The sequence below is a fragment of the Saccostrea cucullata genome, unplaced genomic scaffold (assembly GCF_032062105.1).
Source record: "Saccostrea cucullata isolate Sc308-1 unplaced genomic scaffold, CSIRO_AGI_Scuc_v1 ctg181, whole genome shotgun sequence".
NCBI classification, from domain to species: Eukaryota; Metazoa; Mollusca; class Bivalvia; order Ostreida; family Ostreidae; genus Saccostrea; species Saccostrea cuccullata.
The window spans coordinates 251299-274238 of record NW_026936455.1 but is presented as its reverse complement, the minus strand read 5'-3'; the positions used below and the strand labels follow the sequence as shown (position 1 = coordinate 274238).

At 33.3% G+C, this 22940-nt stretch overlaps 1 protein-coding gene across 4 annotated transcripts in view; it reads left to right on the top strand.

Annotated features, from left to right (window-relative positions):
* The window catches only part of LOC134245635 (rhoGEF domain-containing protein gxcJ-like), a 33068-nt gene extending 11024 nt beyond the window's left edge, over positions 1-22044 (top strand). The window contains exons 1-16 of one of the 4 annotated variants that reach the window (XM_062727904.1): positions 4271-4751; positions 5774-7845; positions 8144-8282; positions 13110-13201; positions 14203-14373; positions 16371-16517; positions 17127-17279; positions 17486-17569; positions 18464-18609; positions 18749-18863; positions 18973-19062; positions 19429-19590; positions 19705-19722; positions 20140-20253; positions 20414-20512; positions 20634-22044. In XM_062727904.1, the coding sequence (XP_062583888.1) occupies positions 5824-7845; positions 8144-8282; positions 13110-13201; positions 14203-14373; positions 16371-16517; positions 17127-17279; positions 17486-17569; positions 18464-18609; positions 18749-18863; positions 18973-19062; positions 19429-19590; positions 19705-19722; positions 20140-20253; positions 20414-20512; positions 20634-20756 (3675 nt within the window). In that variant the 5' untranslated portion in view covers positions 4271-4751; positions 5774-5823 and the 3' untranslated portion in view covers positions 20757-22044. Of the gene's footprint in view, positions 1-4270; positions 4752-5063; positions 5180-5773; positions 7846-8143; positions 8283-13109; positions 13202-14202; positions 14374-16370; positions 16518-17126; positions 17280-17485; positions 17570-18463; positions 18610-18748; positions 18864-18972; positions 19063-19428; positions 19591-19704; positions 19723-20139; positions 20254-20413; positions 20513-20633 lie in introns of those variants that run through there. The other 3 variants (XM_062727903.1, XM_062727902.1, XM_062727905.1) reach the window with 3 other exon arrangements.
* Positions 22045-22940: the final 896 nt, after the last annotated feature.

The following is a 22940-nucleotide window of genomic DNA, read 5'->3' as shown; positions in this document are numbered from 1 at the left end:
AATTTTGCCTAGAACCAGAATTATTTTTTTTCAAAACTATTTTGTTGATGACCAACCGCAAGATACGAAAATTTCAGGGTTTTTTCTCCATTTTTGAAGAAGCAATTGTAAATGAAACCAAAAATCTCGTGTTTAATATATAAATTATTGGTAGAAAATTAAAGTCGAATGTTTTGATGTTAGTGGCAGTAGAAAATAAAGTTTAATTTTCTAAAAAAAGTTTTTGGGAGTTTTATTTTAAGAATCCACATCTGATTGACACTTCTTTTGAATATATTGTAGCCTTTATTTTCTCTTTAACCTCTGCTTATAATATTTTTGGAAGGAGTAAAGAAAGGGTGTAGGTATAACGTATCCTACACCCGACATTATACATGTGTCTGTTTCTAAAGAATTTAGATCTCTGAAGTTTAGAAATCCAATAAAGATAGAACTGATATTGGTTGTCTAAAATGTTACAAGTATCAAACACTGAGGATTTATCCTAAGACATTGCACTAAGCATCAGTTCTATTTCCAGATGTTAAGCACATGTATTTCAACGTGACAAGGTCGATTAAAACTGGGACTGCAGCATTTATCAATTTTCCCCACGTCATTTTTGACAGTCCAGAAGAAATCAAAACTCAGATCATTAGGAAAGCTACCCTATTAGTAAGATTGCTGGTGTTTTATTTTTCAGTTGGGGAATACTTATCTTAATGAAGATCAATATCATGCACTCAAAGCAGGATTAGTTTTGAAGAGATAGGTCAAATTTCCGGGTATTTATTTGGCCCTGTAGCTGCAGAGCTGTAGGGGTATGGTTTTATTTATTAGTCTTTGACCATAACATATGCTTCAGATCCTGTAATATGCAATTTACGGCGCAAGATTTTCTGCGCACGGTTAGTGAGAATTTCTTCACTTTCCAGCATTGGCAAATCAATTACCCTTGAATTCTAAATTCCAATTTCAAAATTCCAAATTCCAAACATTTTTATCGATAAACAAACTGGAGCATTATTCACTTTCCAACTCTATATAGTCGTCTATAAAGACCAATAAACTCACTTGTTTTGAATTTTCTGCCATCCGAAAAAAAAAATCAAAACAAGTGAGTTTACTGGTCTGTAGAGAGAAGTTTGAAGCGTTTGGAGGTAAATAAAGTATACAGATTGGGTAAACAATGTGTCTTAAAATGTGCAGTGAAAGGTAATCGATTAACCAATGCTGGAAAATTGGAGAAATTCTCACCAACCGTTTGTAGAATATCTTGCGCCGTAAATTGCACATTATGTTCATACAGGATCTGTAGCATTATGGTTAAGGGCTAAAATATAAAACCTTCATGCTACAGTTCTGCAGCTATTGCCACTGTTGCGTAGCCCTACAGAAATGTATAACGCTGTCAGGTAGAAATGAATGACTTTTGAGGGTATTTTTCAGCACTGCATATCATGGAAAAACTTTTTTTTTTTTTTTTTTTTATGAAAGACAATCAGTACTGAGAACTATATAATTAAAACAAAAATCTACTAATGATCTGATGATATATGGATAAATGTACAAATGATATAGAACAGCATTAATGATTAGAATTGATATTGCAATATTTATATTTCCAACGTCTTTGTCCGAGATAAAATTACAAATAGTTTATGTACTTTATTTCTACATGAATGTACTGGTTTATCAATAGGCGCGGTTAAAAAAAAATCACGTGCAGGGCAAGACAAATTATAGCTAGACAGAAGCAGGGCTTGTAGAACGTGGATTGGCGGAATCAAGAGCATGTAAATATAAGAAATAACTGTCAGTTTTTTCAATTTCATGAAGATGATCAATCGATTGGCTTGCGTGATAATTTTATGCATAAACGCCGAAGGCAAGCCAATCGATTGATCACATCATGAAATCGAAAAATAAGACAGTTATTCCTTAAATATTAGTGTATTATTCCACTGTAAATACTCTATGAATTTCATTTCTGAATCAACAAGTAATTTGCATAGATATCAAAGTTGATGAAAATTTGTAATATAAAAAAAAATCGACACACCCGGTATTGACAAATATAACTGTGTATATGTATAACCAATCATTTTATGTATATATAATTTAATTCTGTTTGAATTCTTGTCTCTCATTGGTTGATTTCCAAAAAGGAACGCATAACATTTTGTATAATCTGGTTTGCACCCCCTTGACAACCAGCTGAATCATCTGTATCCATCAATCCCCTCATTTCCAGTCCTTCGGATTCATGAAAAATTCCAGATTTAATGAAAATTCAAACAGTTGTATCTTACCTCATGTAAACAAAATGGCTGCTAGATCTACACACCTCCCCTTGCTTCCCATCACTTCCGTTACTACGGTTGTGTTATTGCGCGGTAAATTTGAACTAATAAAAACAACACAATTTTACATCCCCAGTTGTTTAATTATTTTAAAATTAAATTATAAGTATAACCAATTATCATTTTATTTACGTATATAAAACACTTTTTCATAATTTCTTTACACTTTTTCAATTTCTTTACATAAACGATATTATATGAAATTTAATTTTGACGTCATATATATCAATTTCTGAATCAATAAGTAGTTTGCATAAAAACACACTTGGTAGCGATAAATATTACTGTGTACATGTACTTCCACAGCAGGAGAGAAAAATACGAAAGAAGTTTTCAACAGTTGCACAGGTCAGTGCACTATACAACAAACATAAATACATGTACACGTAAAATGCAATAACATGTAAACAACGGCAATGCAAGATAACCAGCACAAACACGTGTCGTCCATTCCACGCCGATACCCATGGCAATAAAGTAGTAAAGTGTAACGAATGCGAAGGGTATACCCCTGTGCTGATATCGGCGATAGGAAATATAATATGGCGTACATGTATGCCGATTTGCATGTCGTGTTCAGCTTTAATGTAAATGATTCTGATTTGTTTGTTTACTTTTCCTTGAGCGTATGGCTGGTCATAGCTGGTTTCTTTTACATGACTACTTAATAATGTTATAAGTCGTATAATTTTATCCACACTGGTACAAATTTTTCATTACATGTAGTGGTTTTGAACCATTAACAATTCCTATACTTCACATTGTGAAGTACAAATGTTTTCAGCAAAAAATAACAATCTCGTTATGTATTTATTGGTCTTTCTTAAACCTTTTAAAAACAAAAGTTGTCAATTAAGTTCTTGATTAAAAAAATAATTATTTTTATTAAAAAAAAAATACTAACAAACATGTTATTGCAAATATCAATTTTAATTAAACAAACTTTACTTGATAAATCATTATACCTAACAATCCAAAACACTTTACCGGAAGTCGTGAACAAACATGGGAGCGCTCTCTGAAAAGTTCTGTTTTACCCTAACGATAACGAAAGTCAAAGAGTGCTTGACTTATCGAACACATCCCATACACGGCTCAGGGTCAATCGGATGAATGAAGTGAAATGACGGGGGCCATACTATCTTTGACAACCTCAGATTGCTTTAATCTTACTATGCAGCGTACATTAACGATGTACAGTCTGATTCGGTTTTTTTCCAGTCAATGCAATCCGTTAATGGAAGTCGGACTCGTACTTCTCCAAGATAGAATATCTGATCTGCGTTCATCTCTCACGAAATCTGCTTTCTCTAGCTCTTAGGTTGTATCATATCAAATGAAATATTCCACGTGACTAAAAGAACTCATATTGCACTGTAGAGTTTATTTGATAAAAATAAATTCTTCCTGTAAGACGAAAGGAAAGAAAAATTGGGCGTGGTGCAAAATAGCTTTGGTGCAAACGATGTCTGATTCTAGTAGTAGCATCATTCAAATGTAGGCAACATTAGCTCTGACTGCTGATTGAATGATAAGAATTAATACTCAAGAAAAAAAAAGATACTGACATACCATTTTTAATGTGTACATTTGATTGGCAATTTAAATCTTCAGTAAATTTCATTTTTAAACCAGAATTTTTTCATTTAGCTAATCAATATTTAAAACTCTATTTCACCCACTGAGTAAATATTTGTCTAAAGTAAAACAATATTTAAACAGAGAGGTTTTTACATGTTTATATTTCAAATATATTGAAGTGTAATTTTCTTTTTGATCTAATTAATTTGAAGCAAATCTCCAGAGTTACAGACTGTAATGAAATTGGAAATTGAGAACACATAATGAGAAAAAATGCACTAGGTATTTTTGGAGTGATTGCACGTAAATTCCCGGATGTTTCAGGTTAAAAATGTTGTAGGTTTTCTCAATAAAGAAATTGACAATAAAATTTCTTTACAATTTCATTACTCTGAGATATATGTTTGTGTTGGAAATTAATGTTGGGATAAACCTTCTGTTCAATATTTACATGGTGGAATGCACCCAACAAAAGGACTACATGGCTAATGCGACACTTAATGTATTTGATCATATTACCGCTAAACCACTAAGGGAGTTAATCCGCTCATTGGTTGAATTAAATCCCTTTCAAGCTGCTAAGACTATGAAATTTATTTTCTTCTTTTGACTTTTATGGTTTATAGAAAAACGTCTGATGAAAGCCACTTGGAACTATAATCTAAAAATGTACCCGTATTCCATGTGTCTTTTTTCTAATGCTTACACGAAGTTTCGTGAAACTACCCTAAAAAAGTGAACTTTGACATTGCATTCTGAGTGATTATCAATAATTCTAACTGTAGATGGATTTTTGCCAGAATGTTAAGGCATACTAGGAATTTTTAGGTGGGATCTTAACTGGAAAATATTTTCATTCTTTATTTGTGTGGACTTTAAATACAGTGAAGTTATTTAGATAATTTAGATGGATAAAGAGTATATGAAAATAATTGGAATACTTTTTCTCAATAATTTCGGCAAATTTTTAAAACGCACTAGGACCTATACCTGTAAATTATCATTTTACCTGTTGATATCTACACCTGCGTAGGCTTGCAAAATATCTCTATTTTTAATTGATAACGAAATTTTTTGTATTTCGCTTTATTTTTAAAGGTAGAGTACCTAAAGATTTTGGTGACTAGTTGTTTTTCACTTTTTTTTATCAGTGGAATAACCTTTTTAAGATACGAAATGCATCGTAACTTTACAGGATTTTTATTCATACAGTTTGGACCTTATTTCGCTGTGTTATAGTGCATTCCGTAACAATGGTAAGAAATATTACATATCACTATTACCGAAGTCCCGGTAACATATACCAACGTTTTAAATACAACTCTATTTCCCACCTAAACAAGATATTTTATACATATGTTAATTGGGCAGATGATTAAAATTCCAAGTAGAGAACATGGGGAGAATCTTTATCAATTTAGTAAAGATTTTTCCTATCTGATATAATGAGGGGTCAGAAAGCTACACATCAAAAGGTGACTTGTGGCAATCAGTTCATTAGAAAAAAATAACTTGGAGTATACCAGTTCATGATCAACGATCAATAAAAACGAAAGGAAAATTTAAATGTGGATATAGACACAAATCGTGTATTTTCATTTTTGTGTTGACATGTACATATATATGTATTGAAAGTCCAAGTTTTTCAATACGCGTAACACACGCCTCGAATGAACGTTTAAATGTTTACTTTTCTAGTAATTTATCTTCAGCATTATTTTCATTGTGTTTCCACTCGACATTTCCAGGTCACCATTTGCATTGTCTATAGATTACGGGGAATCTTGTAATTGTTGTTGGTGCCTGTATTGAAGTTTCAATGTTTAATCAAATTGTATTTTGTTTTCCAGGAAATGGCCATAACGGGAGATAACAAAAGACTAACTTTACCACAGTTTGCATGACAAAAGACTGTAGCCTCGCTATGGTCAGTTCACAAACGTCCCAAGGTCATCTAGAGCAGAATTCGGAGACAATGAGTGAAGTGAGGGATTCCAATCAAGATTTTCGAAACCCTCCACGCGTTCTTGGAAAACCCCCAGTCGGAAAACAACGCCCGGTACAAGAATGTGAAAACGCATCGGTTGATTCGCCTGTTAAAGGTGATCTAACGAAAGTAACCGTATCTCCTCGTGTCGAGCTGATGTTAAACAACGAGTTGTTTAAGAAATACCTCAGCAGACATGGAAATTTACTCGAAAAATTGGCTCAAAGACAAGGAAGGAGCAGGGGAACTTTAAAGAAAGCGTTTTCTAACCTTGACCTCTCCAAAATTGACCTTGAAGAGGAATTGCACTCGGCTGAGGATATAAACAGTTCATCAAATGTGGGAAAAGAAGACAATAAAGAAAATGAAAATGATGTAAGTGTTGAAGACGTAGACAGTGTACATTCTTTGCATTCTCAAAATCCTGCAGCTATTAGGGCAAAAAGATCACTTTCGCTCACAGGAACCAGCGATCCCAAGTTTAGTGACCTTCAGCAAGCCTTGAAAATTAATGAGGAAAAGGCAAATGTTCGGAATAAATCGAGACGTTCAAAGTTCATGATTCCAAGTTTTGAAGAATTCAAACGGTCTAGAAAAGAAAAACTGAAAAAGGGACAAGAATTTGTGAAAGACGTATTAAGAAACAAAGAAAACATTCCTCATTCGTTTATAAAGAACTTGGATATTAAGTGTTTTCCTACAGTGACTTCATCTCGAAGGTTACCAAAGGAACCAGTTCAGAAAGGAACTGAAACTACGCAAAGAAACCTCTCAACTGGAGAAACCACCAAGGTGAATGAAGAACAATCACAGGTTTTACCGAAAGAATGCCAGATTGTGAGTAGAAGTGTCGAAACTGCAAAAGTAGAAGCAGAAAACGAGAACACAGAACATGTTTTCCCTAGACAGACACAAGAGAGGGTCCATAGAAAATTGCCAAATATAGAGAATTTGACATTATCAAACATTCAATCTAGTCAGCAAGGTGTTGATGTCCCTGACTCAAATGAGAACTCTGATGGAAACCAAAGAACAGACAATAATCATTTGACAAAATTAGTCACGAGGAAGGAGAGATTAAAATCTAGTGAATCCTTTTGTGTAAGATCTCCTGAAGTTTCAGTATCTTCGCCAAGACGTTCTCAAAGTATGAAATCAAAACAGAGAGATTTTTGTCGATCAAACTCTTCCAAGTCTTTTACCGAAGATGTTGATCCCCTTGAACTTTCCACAGATGGAAATACTGTATATGCTACCTTAAACATATTTTCGACGGATGTGGAATTAGAAGCACAAGCTTCGGACACAGAAGAGGAAGATGATAACGCAAAAGACTCCCAAAATAAATGTCAAACAGAGAACCATTGTGGTTGTTGTCTTAGACAGAAAATATCCAGTCCCAAAGATAATTTACCACTGAATACTGAAAGTGCAATGAACCCGAAAACTGCTTATCCGGAAGGCTACGAGACATTGAATAGGAATTCCCAACCAAACAGAAATGACGGTGTTCCTGGTCGTCGAATTCTTCGAGCTACACGAAAACGCAAACTGCCAACCAAGCAGCGAAAACATAAAACAGAAGAAATAAATCTTGTTAACACAGATATTCCGACCGTTAGAACATGGCCAAAGCTCTGTTCATCTCTACCTGTTGACACCACGACAAAAACTAGAGTCAAGAGAATTGAGAAAAAGTCCCCTCCTGTACACCTCCCCCTAAACAGGTCCGTCAGTTGTGAAGTGTTCAGTGTGAACAATTTCAGTCCCTCCTCCCCGGGAACGTTTTCATTTCCAAATAGTCCAAGCGATCTAGTCTCCTTTAATTTTCCATCTACAGACAGCTCAAACCCTGGGTCAGAGATTGACCTATACACCGGGGAACAAGAAAGGACAAACATACAAGAGAATAGGTCGTTTCAACCAGATTCGAAGGTAAACGTCCATAAACAAAAACAATTTTATTAGCACAATTATGGTTTATGATAAATATAAATCAGATAAATATGTTTTTCCTCTTCTGAACTTGCTAACCTACTTTAAGTATACTCGATGAAGACCGATAAAAAAAAAAAACAGGAAGGCAGACACGTGATTTCGTTTTAGGTAAATGTCCTCATTTAATTCATAAAAATATATTTTTACAAGCGTTTCGTTTGATAAAACAATCATCTGTTGTTCTTTACTATTCATTGCCTATACTTGTGATAAATCCTATCCACTTCTTTAACAGTTATTGATTTCTCGGTCGACGTCTGACGTTACCACCGACTCCCAGAGAAAAAGACGAGAAAGAAAACAAAGACCTTACAAAAGTGATCCCTTCAGCGGCTCCATCCAATTAGCAGATAACAAGCTGACCCAAAATTTAAGTAAGTGATCAACAACTTATTCCAAAAAGGAAGACAACGATCCTTACAAAGTATAATCAAAACTTAAATAAGTGATCACCCAACAACTCAGTTGATATATAAGAGCAGTTTAAGATGTAAGGAAATGATCCTTACTTAAACACGTGCCCAAAAACTCAGTTGAGAGATAAATAGCAGTTGCAAATGTAAGAAAATGATTCAAGCAAAGTTGATAAAAACTTCAGTGATCTAATGATCTCTTTAACAACTAACTCGCATAAAATGCTAGCATCTTAACAAACTGATACATTTTTTCCAGCTTGAAAAATAAAGTATACATTACTGAATACCCGTTTTTGTAACTTAAGATCTGATGATAATTTGTTTAGTTTTTTGCAGCATTGCTGTATTTGAAAAAAAAACCTCTTCATCCAAGGAAAAACTTGTTTAGTAAAGATTTTTAACGAATTCTATAAAAACATTCCCAGACACGTGCTAGCATTGTCTATGTAGGTAGGATGTGTCAGTGTGGGGCATAAGCATCTGCAAATTGTGTAGCATTATATTAATTAAGTTCCAGGAATTTACCTAGTTAATAACATTTCATAAGCACTAATGCAGGTCATTTTCCCCAGTTACTAGTGGAAATTATGGAATTATCTCATTATATTATTTCGTAGGAGTAGAGCAGAATATACATTGTTCATCAAACAGGTATTGCTAAACATGGTGTTTTTGAGTGCTTGAGCTCAGTATAATAAATTCTTCTATATTTTTGTCTTCCCCGGTCTGTGTGTGTTGCAATTGCATGATTTAAAGATTTGAGATTTACCATCGTACAAGAAACACGGTATGGAGAGCAGCAGTGTAGAAACTGTATTTATTACATTTTTACCCGTAAAATACTGTAATTTATTCATTGAATAAAAATGATATTCTCTCACAGTGTGAAAGGATATCAAAATGATATCCTGTCACAGTGTGACGAATATCAGAAGTGCGGGAAAACTCTCGACTTTCCTTCTCATAACGAAGATTGTTGTAAAAAAATCTTCTTTGACCTAATATAAGCTAGATGGAAATAAATAAACCATTCTGACAGCGAATAAAACTGTCAAAATTACCAAAAATATGTTGCTAAATTCATGGTTACAGTGTTTTCACTTCACATAGCTATGACGTCTCAACCGCTCAACCATGACGTCACGAGCCTATGACTGTATTGCAAAAAGACAAAATATTTAGAAAAAATCAAAGAATTTTTTTTAATATATATGTAATAACACAAAATTCAATGTTTTGTTGTTGAACATGCAAGATTTATTTCAAACATGCAATTTTTTCAACATGCGAGTTATTTTTAACATGCAAGATGTTCACTCGTGAAAATATCAAAAATAAGTCCCACATCAAATACACATTGCATATTCAACGACAAAACATTGAATATCCTCTATATACCCAGGTCGCTTGCGTGTTGCAATGGCTGGGGCGTTTGCTCTTGAGTAGTACGCGTGTATTTAGGAGTTAGCCTTAAATTGCGGGTTTGAATCCAGCAGTGGAACTTTCAGACCGGTTTTCCAGTTAAGACCGTAGAAACTGAAGTCCCATGTCACCAGTAGTTGCTCCGACGAAAAAAATCCCTTTCTGCTCAGTGACCTTGTATAGTGGAATATTTCTGTCCCCTACATGCAAGATAAATTATGTCAACATGCAAAATAATCATGTCTACATGAAAGAAAATTATGTTAACATGCAAGTTACCAATCTTATTAGAGAAATATGGGTAAATTTTCTTACTAACGCCAGTATCTGACATCATACATGCAAGATGCAAGATATTTATATTAATATGCAAGATATTTATGTTAACATGCGACTATTTTATGTTAATATATATATGCATGTAACACAATTATGTAGACATATGCGATTTATCTATTTAAACATGCAAGATATTAATGAAAACATGCAACTCATGCAACTCATTTATGTCAACATGCGAGTTATTTGTTAACATGCAAGATATTTATGTCAACAATTAACTTATTTATGTCAACATGCGAATTATTTGTTAACATAATTATATAGACATGTGACTTTTTAATGTCAAAATGCAAGATAATAAGTTGCACATCAACATACACATCTCACATGTTCTAATTAAAGCGCATGTTTTTTAAAAACATAATTATCTTCATGTCTACAAAATCATGTTGAATCTTGAATTTAATTTTATGATGTCAGATACTAACGTTAACACGTAAAATAAGTTAAATAACCCTTTGAATTATATTTTCTGATAATTGGTAATTTGCATGTCAACATTATTTTGCATGTTCACATAAATAAGTCGCTTTGTCTACATAATTATGAAGCATATTTTATAAGGGCACATAAAAAGTATCAATAAAATAAAGTCATATAGTGCTATTGATAAAGCATCTAGATAAAATGCCAACGGCATAGCATTGAGATGACATCTATATACTGTTTATCATAACTACATAATTGTAAAGATGCACTTTTCAAATTTGTAAAGGCATTTTTTAAAGCAAAAAAATCCTCAGTGGATGGGCTTTTCAAGTGGTGGTACACATGCATCTTTGCGCGTCGGGAATTTAAATGACACATTGATGAAAATTTTTAGAAATTGTTTGTACAATGAGGACCATGACATTTATTTTGTTTTCACTTTAAAACAAACAAAAAAAAACCTTCTTCAACAAATGTTTGATTCCAATGGATGGAATTTATTTTAAGCAATGTGTCCTTGTCCTTAAAGCAATTTACAATTTGTTTACGTCTGGAGAGTCGGTCATTTATTTCATATCAATAATAAGGAACCAGAACAGACAAAATTTAGCAGTGAAGTAATCATTTTGATTAAATTTTCCTAGAAATATTAGAAATATTAAATATTGAAAGTCTTCTTTGACATAAAATGAACCCCTCTGTCCGATAGAAATATTTCGTGAGCAAAATGTTTAAAGATAACATTTCGCCGAGTTACTCTTAATAATTTGCCCTCTCTATACAAGAACCACTGTTTTGTCAAATTTCCAAACCCAAAAATTTGGCATCGAAATTACAACTTTATGGACAAACAAATTACATAAGCACGAAACGCTGCTTTGTCACAAGGCAACTATTTTTTAACAAGGTCGAAGAGTGTGAGGCTTCTTTTTTAACACAATACAACATTTTTTTTTTTTTGGATGAATTTTCGTCTCAGTTCTCTTGCACTCGCCGAAGAATCAATTTATCAATTCTGAAATCATTCCTTAAGTTAGGATAAAATAACACTTTAATATCAGTATATTAGCCTTTTTGATCCTTTGCCTCACACATTAAAACACATTAGAGTAATTGACCACAAGCAAAAATATGTACCCTTAAGTTGCAAAAACCTGGTATGAAGAAAGGAAACATAACATATAAACACCCCTGAAGTCACATTAATAAGCAAAGGCTATTTTTATGCGAGAGGTTCAGTCAATCAGCAATCAATCATTGTAGAAAAGTCGTATGTATGATAAAACAAGAGGCCCAGGGGCCACAGCGCTCACCTGAGCACATCGGCTAGGAAAAAGCACATATCAGATCAGAACTGAAAGTTTACTGAGGGGGGGGGGGCTTGAATTTTATCCCCCCAGGGGTTCATGATTTGAACAAACTAGAATCTACACTACCTGAGGATGATTCCATATAAATATCACTAATCATGGATTTGAAGTACTTGAAAAGAAGATTTTAAAAGGTATCCCTATATATCCCTATGTAAAACTTGGGTCGGCCATTTTGGCCCCACCCTAGCCCCGGGGGTCATGATTTGAACAAACTAGAATCTACACTACCTGAGGATGATTCCACATGAGTTTCATCTTTCCTGGTCCAGTGGTTCTTGAGAAGAAGATTTTTAAAGATTTTTCCTATATACTCCTATGTAAAACTTGGGTCGGCCATTTTGGCCCCACCCTAGCCCCAGGGGTCATGATTTGAACAAACTAGAATCTACACTACCTGAGGATAATTCCACATGAGTTTTATCTTTCCTGGTCCAGTGGTTCTTCAGAAGAAGATTTTTAAAGATTTTTCCTATATATTCCTATGTAAAACTTGGGTCGGCCATTTTGCTTCCACCCTGGTCATGATTTGAACAAACTTGAATCTACACTACCTGTGGATGATTCCACATGAGTTTCATCTTTCCTGGTCCAGTGGTTCTTGAGAAGAAGATTTTTAAAGATTTTCCTATATATTCCTATGTAAAACTTGGGTCGGCCATTTTGGCCCCACCCTAGCCCCGGGAGTCATGATTTGTACAAAATTGAATCTACACTACCTGAGGATGATTCCACATGAGTTTCATCTTTCCTGGCCCAGTGGTTCTTGAGAAGAAGATTTTTTAATAATGCCATTAATTTTTCTCTAATTCATAATTATCTCCCCTTGGAAAAGGCCGTGGCCCTTCATTTGAACATTTGGCCCTTCATTTGAGCCTTCGGCTCAGGTGAGCTAAAAACACAGGGTAAAATAATACCATTCAGTTAATGAAAGGCTGACTGAATGTCTACTGAAATGTAACTGAATTGTAGAGCTGTGTCATTCAGTGACTTTTCTAGACCTTGCAACAACCATTCATTTCACTGTATGGTGAATGTTTATCCTGTGAAAGTTATTCAAGACAAACTAATCGTTGACTGAATGTCGACTTAAAGTTGGCTGAATGGCAGAGTCATGCCATGCAGTGACTTTTTCAAAACTTCAATTACGATTATGTTGACTTAATGGTGAGAAAAATGTCCTGTGAATGATTATAAAAAAACTTGTCCTTCTCTTATATAGATGCTCTGAGAAATAATTTCTTGTCATCGAAAGAGGAGGATTGTCCTGACGACAGAGACGATTTATCATTAGAAGATGTGGAAGAAGAAAGGGTGCGTACATTGTTTTTGCTAATTAAAATACAATTAATTATTAACGTCATTTAACTTATAAGTCAAATACCCTAACCTCCCGTAAAAAACAACAGAAAACACGTAAAACATGCAAAAAGTACTACTGTATTTATGAAAATAAACAACAATATTGAAATTACTGGAAGAACAAAATAAATCCCAAATATTAAATGACAGGATATACAGATTTTAGATAAAATATAATCTGATTTATCATTGAGAAAATGGACATTTCAACCCGATCTTAACTGTACTTAATGATTCATATGGAGCATTTGATTACATTGTATTATACAGAACAGCATCTGTTTATCTTTGGTATAATCTAAAAACTCGTAACATTATATTAAAAAGCCTCTTATGTTTATTTACAGTAAAGAAAAAATATGATAACTTTTTGCCTTGTGTTTCTGCAGCATAATTACATATCTACATTAACAATTATTTATTACATCAAATCATCCGTATTTTACCAATTTATCCATATTTAAAAGATAGATAATGAATGAAGACAAAACATTTATATGTATAAGTTTATAATTTAATTTTGTTTGTATTCTTGCCTCTCATTGGTTGATTTCCAAAAAGGAACGCATAACATTTTGTATAATCTGGTTTGGTATTCATCTGTATCCATCAATCCCCTCATTTCCAGTATTCATGGAAAATTCCAGATTTAATGAATTATTTATCATGGCTGCTAGATCTCTGTATCAGTTTTTACCTCCCCTCGCTTTCCATCACTTCCGTTACTACGGTTGTATTATTGCGCGGTAAATTTGAACTCATAAAAACAACACAATTTTACATCCCCAGTTGTTTAATTATTTTAAAATTAAATTATAAGGAATGACTCTAAACAAATTATTTATATAAAGCGTAAACTGACCCAAACCATATTATACTCGATAATTTGGCCAAGAATTAGAGTCATTCCTTAAATAGTAATAAAGTATATGAATCCTTGTACTTATTTTTAGAATCTGTTTGGAGCTGATCCGTTTCGTAGCATCAACCATCGACTGAGTAACATTAGTGACGTAAGCACGGACAGTGGCGTCATCGGTCCGGACAGCATCCCCCCTCCGAGTCCCCCACCTAGCCCCTCCAGCAGTATCTTCAGTCAGACAAGCTTGTTCGGGGGTTCAGAGGTTGGTACTTTTGATAACTTTTCATTCTTTCACCTCTTCAGCTTTTCTGGACCTGTGCACCCGTTCGTATAAAATCTTGTACAATGTAAACCAATGCTCATTGCATAAAGTGTTTGACATGGAAGAAAGAGGCTTGTGATTTTCTCTATCTAAAGAATGTCATACCTTTGTTAAAGCCACAATCATAATTCTCTTCGCGTTAAAAAAAAAAGGATACAGCATACATGTTAACCTATTGTGATGAAAAAAGAGGGAGATCCAGACCTCAAAAGTGGTAGCATTGTGCGCGTGTTGTTTAACGCTAGGATTATCGATATCTTTCATGTAATATACATGTATATTATAAGCCTTAAATGAAATCAGGTACCTACACTAATTAATCTTAAATATCAACAGCAAAGGAGAAGACAGAAACACCTTAAGTTTGACATAAACTGTACAAATTCAAATATTTTTCATGCTCAACATTTTGCTTGGGTTGGCTGCTTTACTTAGCCATTTGAAGAGTGATCTTTGCTGAAATAGCCTAGAAGCAATAATTCTGAATGTTCATTCAGTTTTTAAACAAAACAAATGATGGCATGGTATAATCTAGATCTAAAACAAGTTCCTATCTTTCGTTATATAACTCAGATTTCCCGCGATGATCGAAAACGAAAGTAGAGATGTGCCACATGGCTGGGTCAATCGAGTGATTTCTATTGACTTTATTGATAAAGTTGTGAGCTTCTGTGCTTTTAAAGACGATGTCAAATGTTTTCATCTAATTCTTAAAAGCTGTATCTCCTTTTTCATGGCAGGGATGTTGATTAATTTATCGTAACCAATGTAATCACTGGTAGTCTTATGTTGTTGTCGTTGTCAAATCCGTGCTTGAAATCTATGTACAAAAAAGCGTTTGTATGATTCCGAGTCAAATCACGCGATATCTAGCGAGATTTTATTAGAGTGGCTTCAAAAATGGATACCCAAGCGAACCAAAAATACTTTAGACGCAACTTTTGTAGAAAAGCGGTAGATTTCCGAATTAAATCGGTAGGCGGGAGATGGAGTGAAAAAGCGGTAGACTCCCGCCTAAATCGGGAGAGTTAACATGTATCATACAGTCATCGCCGTTACTAAAATCTTTTTCAGTTGAAACGGCCAGCGAACAGGAAAATGAATTTGGATAGTTGTAGATAATACAGGTTTTTTTTTTGTTGAGATTTGAAGTTTGTTGTAAACAGACTCTTGAAACATTAATTTGAAATGAGCCTAAAGAATGAGGAAGCTGAGCACTACATGTGATGCTTTATTCAAAGAATAATTCCAAAAATAGAGCTTTGATTTGCATAACAATTGATGTGTGAAAAAGCCAAAACTGCTTGTATTACGAGTGTTTTCACAGAAAATAAAAAATCAAAAACCGAATAAAAGTAAACCCGTTTCCAAGAATGGAATGTAAACTGAATAAAACACTCTTTCTTCATCAAAATCTCTTTGAGACTTAGACAAACACTCATCGCGGTAATATTATCAGATTGGACAACCGTCAACCAATCACAACGCTAGAAAAATGCATATTGATTTCAATCTATGGCTATAACATGACATGACTACGATGTCTTGTTTAACAATGTACATTACACTATAGGAGTAAACACTACTCACGCGGAGGGCTTCCTTTATTTTGTGCTCTCTTTTCTTGGATTTTTCTTTTTTGCAAAAATGGTGCTAAGTCTTTTTGATATGGTACGTGTTTTTCCTGCTGGATTGTTATCATATGAGGAAAAAACAAATGAATAAAGGACTCTTTTTCTCATGAGAGAAATAAGTCATCAAAGCACAATTGTTCAATTATAGATGAATATTCAATATAAAATATTTTTTTTATTTAAAATGCATAAAAACGAATGTAACCTGTTGAATGCTTGTATATTTGCAAGAACTCAATGTGCAAACATTGAAAAGACTTATTTTTTTTTAAATTGTTACACGCATTTATTATAAATTTACAGGGACAAACGTGCACTGATGTGGACGAAAAAAGTTTTGGAGATTCAGAATATAATCAGGAAAAACACGAAAAAGAACGCAAAGAAACCATTCTGGAGATACGAGACACTGAAATAAATTATGGAAGAGATCTGAAAATTTTAAAGGAGGTACGTATAACTAAAAATTTCCTTATCATTTTTAAAGAGTATTTAGTAATAAATCAATTGTTTTGTTCTTCTTTGAGAAATTCATAAAAACTCTGTCACGAAATTTTGTTTTTAAATTTTGGAACTATTTAATTTAAAACTTACTTATTTAACTTAACTGGTTTTGAATAACTTGGGTAGCATTGTGTCATTATAATCAACTTCAGCTTTGTTGTAAGATTGTACCTGAAGGTATATTTGAAGGGTTTTTTATGCTTACTATATTAAATGATCTATTAAAAGTACGCTAATATTTGCAGTCCGTCTTCGATCGTTGGTTGATAACTATTTTCAGTAGAAAAAACGTGATATCATTAGGCGTTAAATAAAGGTCAATCTGTAAAAGGTCAAGTTGAAATTCATTCATTAGTAATAAACGCACTTCAAGGCTGAGCAAAAATGTGAATTGATAATAGTGAGCACTATATATATATTTAGTGCATAATTCAAAAAGGCATAATAATTATATAACTTGAGGCAATTTGCTCAAAGGTTAAGGTCGCATAATAAAACTGTCAATAATGTTGCAATCATTGTGCTTTCTTGCATTAACCAATGATCATTTTACAGGAGTTTTACAAACCCATGAAAAACAACGGTTTGTTGACGTCCGAACAACTAGAAGACATCTTTCAAAACTTGGAAGATCTAATTGAGGTCAACAAACAATTTACCGATCGTCTGCAGCAAGCAGTAGAAGCCGCCCTAGGAGCAGGCGACGAGGTATAAGACGATTTGCATTATACCAATCATCTGTTGTTTTCTTTTAATGCATGACATTTCATAAGAAAATATAATAATGGATGGTAATGAGATATAGAGTTATATACCTATCAGATTTCAGTATTTGATTAGTTTTTTGTTTATCATAGCCTTGAGAAAAGCAGCTTTCTTGTTTCTCATTAGCTAGTGACTTTTGCTTGTTACAGCTCCTTACAACAGTTGTCATTGGCGACCTATTCCTGAAATCAACCAACCTCATCTACACGTTCGAGCACTATTGCGTAAACCAGGTATTGATTCCTTAATGATTTTAATGTTCTTCATTGCATCCGGACGTGTCTTTTTTTTTATGATATATGTTCTTGAAAACAAGCTGTCAACTTGCATTCCAATTGGACTTTTATTAGAGAGTAGGTCAATCAATAATGTCGGACTTCAGAGGCATATTACAACACGGTTTAGACCTTGGGCTTAATTACGCCGTCATATTAACGCCCTAGAGATGTTATCTCTGAATTATTCCTATCTGTCCAAAAAGGTCAATCGGCCATGGACCAAAGTTTGATTTTAAAACGTTGCAGAATTGCAGCCTAAGAGTGAGATGTCCATCAATTCCACTCCCCGACAGTCTGTGCTGACGTCACAACCTATTACTGATAAGACCACACTAACGTATAGTGAATAGCCAAGTCGAATTTCATTAAGTCATGTCAGACTAAAAACAATTGATCCCCAACTTGAGAGAGATTATAGAACATATGTGAGGGTATTTCATTTATTAATGTGTGAGGGGTGATGCAAGTGCGTCAGAGATAAATAAGCGATGTATCAATATGTCATACTATTGCGAGGCTCAAGATGGTATCTCACGTTAGTCTCCTAAGTGAAGGGTATTACAGCAGTTCTTATGTAAAAACGGAAAGGATATAAGAATAGTTCTCATGTGGAAAAAAAAAACGACTATAATATGGTTAACCAGTAAATACTGGGACATCAAATTAGATATATCATATATTTATTGATTAGATACCTGTGCATGCAAAATTGATAGACAGGCGCATTAGTTATAATTAAACATTTATTTTTACTTATTACATATACTATTTTTACCCATAGTGGGTTTTTAACGATTTAATTAAAGAAAAAATCCGAAGTAATTAAAAGAATTTCCGATGTTATTTCAGAGCCAGGCGACAATTTTGTTGGAACAACTTGAAAGAGAAAAAGATATTCTGAGGATTTTTCTGAAGGTCTGTCAAGACGAACAGCCGATTCTGAGGAGAATGCATTTAAAATCCTTCTTGATGGTCCCAGTGCAAAGGATCATGAAGTGAGTTCTTTTTTTTCTTAGAAATTTATACTAAAATACCTGTGAACGTGTTTAGTTAACAATATTTTCTTGAAGTATTTTAAGAGGGTGGTCCAACTTTAAATGAAATAAAATTTAATTTATTTTTTTTGTTTTACAGGTATCCTTTATTGTTAGAACGCTTATATAGGGCAACATCTCCCAACCACCACGACAAAGAAGCAATACTTAGTGCCAAAAATAAAATTGAGAAAATCCTTGAACATATCAACTCGGTATGCATTTACGTATTCTGTATTACAAAAATATTATTTCTGCAGACTTGGTAATATTTGTGAATGGTTACATAACTATAATTGAAATTAATTTTGATCGATTTTTCAGAGGACACGAACAGCCAGTCAGGTGAGATTAGCAAAGAGGAAATCTGCTGATAAGAAGTACACGGTGACAGAGAAGATAGAAGTGACGAGGGTGAGTCTGATGATTACGATGAAAGTGATGATGAAAACGATGATTGAAATGATGATGAAAACGATGATTGAAATAACGATGATAATGATGATTGAAATAACGATAAAGTTAAATTATGATTGAAATAATGATGGAAAAAATTATTGAAATAATGATGAAAACGGTAATGGGAATAAAGATTAAGCAATGATTGCAATAACGATGAAAACAATTATTGAAATAAAAATTAAAGAAGGGATGAAAATGATGATAAGAATAAAAAAAAGGATTTAAGTCGTTGATAAATAAAAGTCTGCTTAAATGTTAATTTGATAACTGATATATTTTTATATAAATGTAATTTTCAAAAATGATTTATTTTACTAGGTTGCCATGGAAGTGTTAGGCTGGCACAAACATGACATCTGTGACATTTTGACAAGTCAGATGCAGGTGGCGCCATTACTAAATGATCAGAATTGGGCCACAAAGCGCCTGCGCAACGTCAAATTCACTTCCGTTCATGCTGTGCTCTTGACACTTGGACAGGTATGCACTAGTTTAGTTTTAATTCTCCAATAATTGTTTTTAAAAATGTTAAAAATGTCAATATTTTAGTAATATTTTTAATGTTTTAACTAAAGATGCAATGTTTCATGATAGGAAAATGAGGAGGATATGGTAAAATTAAATTTTTTAATTAGGCTTGCTAAATTTGGGGAATTTTAAAGCTCTTTACCCAATATCCTATAAATCTTTACCTACTAATACAATTACAAACAAAAACTTTTTTTATTCTTTCATTTGAATTCCTTTAAATTTTTTGAATTCAATTTTTTTCATTTTATTAAATATTCAATTATTAAGAAAAAATTAACAACACACTGACTTATTTGTTAAATATTATTAACCTTTTCTGTCTTTCATCAACTTTGTGCAATTAAATTTCATTATTAAGCATTTCAAATTCTCATTTTCTAACAAAAACAAACCATTTACAAAATGGTAATGGGCACAGAAATGTGTATGTAGCCTTTAAAAACCAAGGTAGATTATTGCAAATTAGAAAGCCTTCAATGTGTTCTATTTCTTTTGCAGGGAGAACTTCTTCATGCTGAAGAGGAAAGTCTGTTGTTTCCAAAGAGAAGCCAGGTGATTCAAGCAGCCATAGTACTAATCAAGGAGAAAAATGGAAAATTTCAAACATTTCGAGTAAGTGAATATATTTTTTGTAACATTCACAGGCCTTCACACTAAGAAAAAAAAAAGAAAAAGAAAACAAGTTAAATAATTAAAATTAAACTGTCGAAATCCATTTAAAAATTGTTACATGTTGATTTTTTTAAAATTTTAAAATATGACTTTTTTGCAGGAACCATTTTTGCTTAATCGCTGCATCATCAATGTTGACAAAGATTTGGAGGATGTTTTTGAAGTTATGGAGCTCAACAAAGAGTCATGTTTATTCAAGGTACGTAAAATGATTCTTTATTATTTTAAATCAATTCTTGATGGTGTTTTTCTTAGAACAAGATAAATATCAAATTGCCTGCAAAAGAAATTCATGTTAATCTTTAATTCTCTTTTTACAGTGTGACGACTCAAACCTTTTCAAACTTTGGCTTCAGAATGTAAAACAACAGACCCTTGACTTAGGATCATGGAGAAAGAGGAGAAATGCTTTACCGAACATTATGATTAAGCATCTAGTATGAATGGCTCAATCCAGTGCAAACTGAGCACTGTCGCCACTTCTTTTTGCTTCATGCAGAAAAAAGAGTCCCATGTTGCAGGGGCCAGTAAAAAGGGGGAAAAAGTCCATCTGTTGCAATTAGAAAATGCTCATTAAAATAGGCGATCTTTACAGCCTTTTTTCTGATTAGATTTGCAAGAGCAGAAACATAGTGCTGCATCAGTCTGAACTTGGCAACATAGTTTAGACCAATTGCAACAAATGTCATTTGAACGCCTGTATTTCAGAGCATCACCTGTTGCACATTACCCCTGAATCAACCTAGTACGAAGAGATGTCTGACGCTTAATTATGAGCTTAATTACGACCTCTTTCACCGATAACTAGGCGTTAATAGACATCTGTGGTTGTGTATTCCAAAGTGCCATTTGCCCTGTGATATTGATTTGCATTGACAATCACTTGTTAAACATGTGCTAATATATCAACAACTTGACAACCTAAAAATATACATGCATTAGCATCTTGTATCTTGTATATTGCATATAATTGTTCTTTTCTTGTAAAATGAAGTCTACTTGCATCATTGCACAAGTTGAACAAGTTGTATGGCATGTATTTGTTGATTGTGGACCCCGTTTTCTCAGAGGTCCATGAGAAGAAATCTGTGATATTTTTGTTTTTTGTACAGATATTTTGTTATTTGGTGCTTTTGGTATTAATATTGTTATGTACAAGTGATACATTGAAGATGATTTAAATCACAGATTGTTTCCGTGATAAATCTTTGTTAACACCATGTTTTGATCATTAACGGTAATTTTAACGATAAAGAAAAATTTTCCTTATTCAGAGAATTTCTCTTTGTCCTTTTCTTTTAATTCTTATAATAAAAAGCACAGGTCTTTAAAAGTTGAGAAAAATGTAGATGGTTAATTATATCAATTGATAAACCAATTATTTACTTTGAAATCGACCAAATTATTACGATATACATATTAATTACTCAACGAGATTTTTCGTCATGTTCTAATATAACAAAATCCTTCTATATGTAGGAAAAATCTTTTCCATCAAGTGATTTTTGCTGCTTTAACTCGTTCTTAAAATGCTTTAAGTTTTGTTCATGAATTCATGTTAATTTAATTTGAGTGATAATCATAGTACAAAGACTACAATTTTTTTTCATTGTAAGTAAAACATTGATAAACATAGATAAAACATGGTGTTTTATTTCTTGTCAAAATGCGCACATGTACATCAATTGAATATTGGCTCATTGAATGAGAAAATAAAAATCTGAAATCCAATATGCATATTCTTATATTTCATTGATATAGAGAAGCATTTTATAGATTTTGAACAGAGAGCCATACTATATATATGTATCAATCCATATAAAAAGTGACTTCACAGAGAAGCATATCGACCGAGCATTGCTTTTAAGAATCTATAAATAGAAACACATGTGCTCTTATATACATGTACTTCAACGTGTGATCACGTTTGAGCCAATCAGAACTTAGAATAAGAGAAAACTTAGAAGAGAGAGAGAGAAAAAAGATAGATAGATTTATACATAATTCTGATTTTTTTGTCCCCCGCTTTCACGAAAGCGAAAGATCATTCGCATGTCAGTCAGTGTGTCCTTCTGTCACGAAAACTTGGTCAGCTTTTGAATGAGAAAAGATAGGACTTTCTTATTTTACAGGTGCAATACCACTAAAACACCAAAAAGAGGGGGGCAGAAATCTTTCAGTTTCAAAAAAGATTGCTTTGCATTCTTCACAGCTTTCAAAGATGACAAGTTTTCTAATCAAAGAGAAAAAAGTGTCCCCTCTATCGACCAGTTTTAACAACAGAGCAAAGCAACACTTTATAATGAACGTGTCGACTGTAATTGAATTTCAAAAAGCAGAGAAAAGATTGCTTAACCGTCTTGTGAAAACAAAAGGTGTTGCAGAATTTTACAGTAAACATCAATTAAAAAGAAACGAAAGACAACAGAAAATAAAGAAGAAGTATTAGGGTAATTAGGGTCTTTGTTGTATGCTGCAAGAGATTTGTAAATGGCAGAACACACGTCATTTATAGCACTGCTTCACTAAGAACCTCCAAAAGTTTCCTTTAGTGGTATGCTTTATATCTAACTAAGGTAACAGATATGGATGATTTGGTTAGGCCTCCTCAAAGATAGACAGCCTCT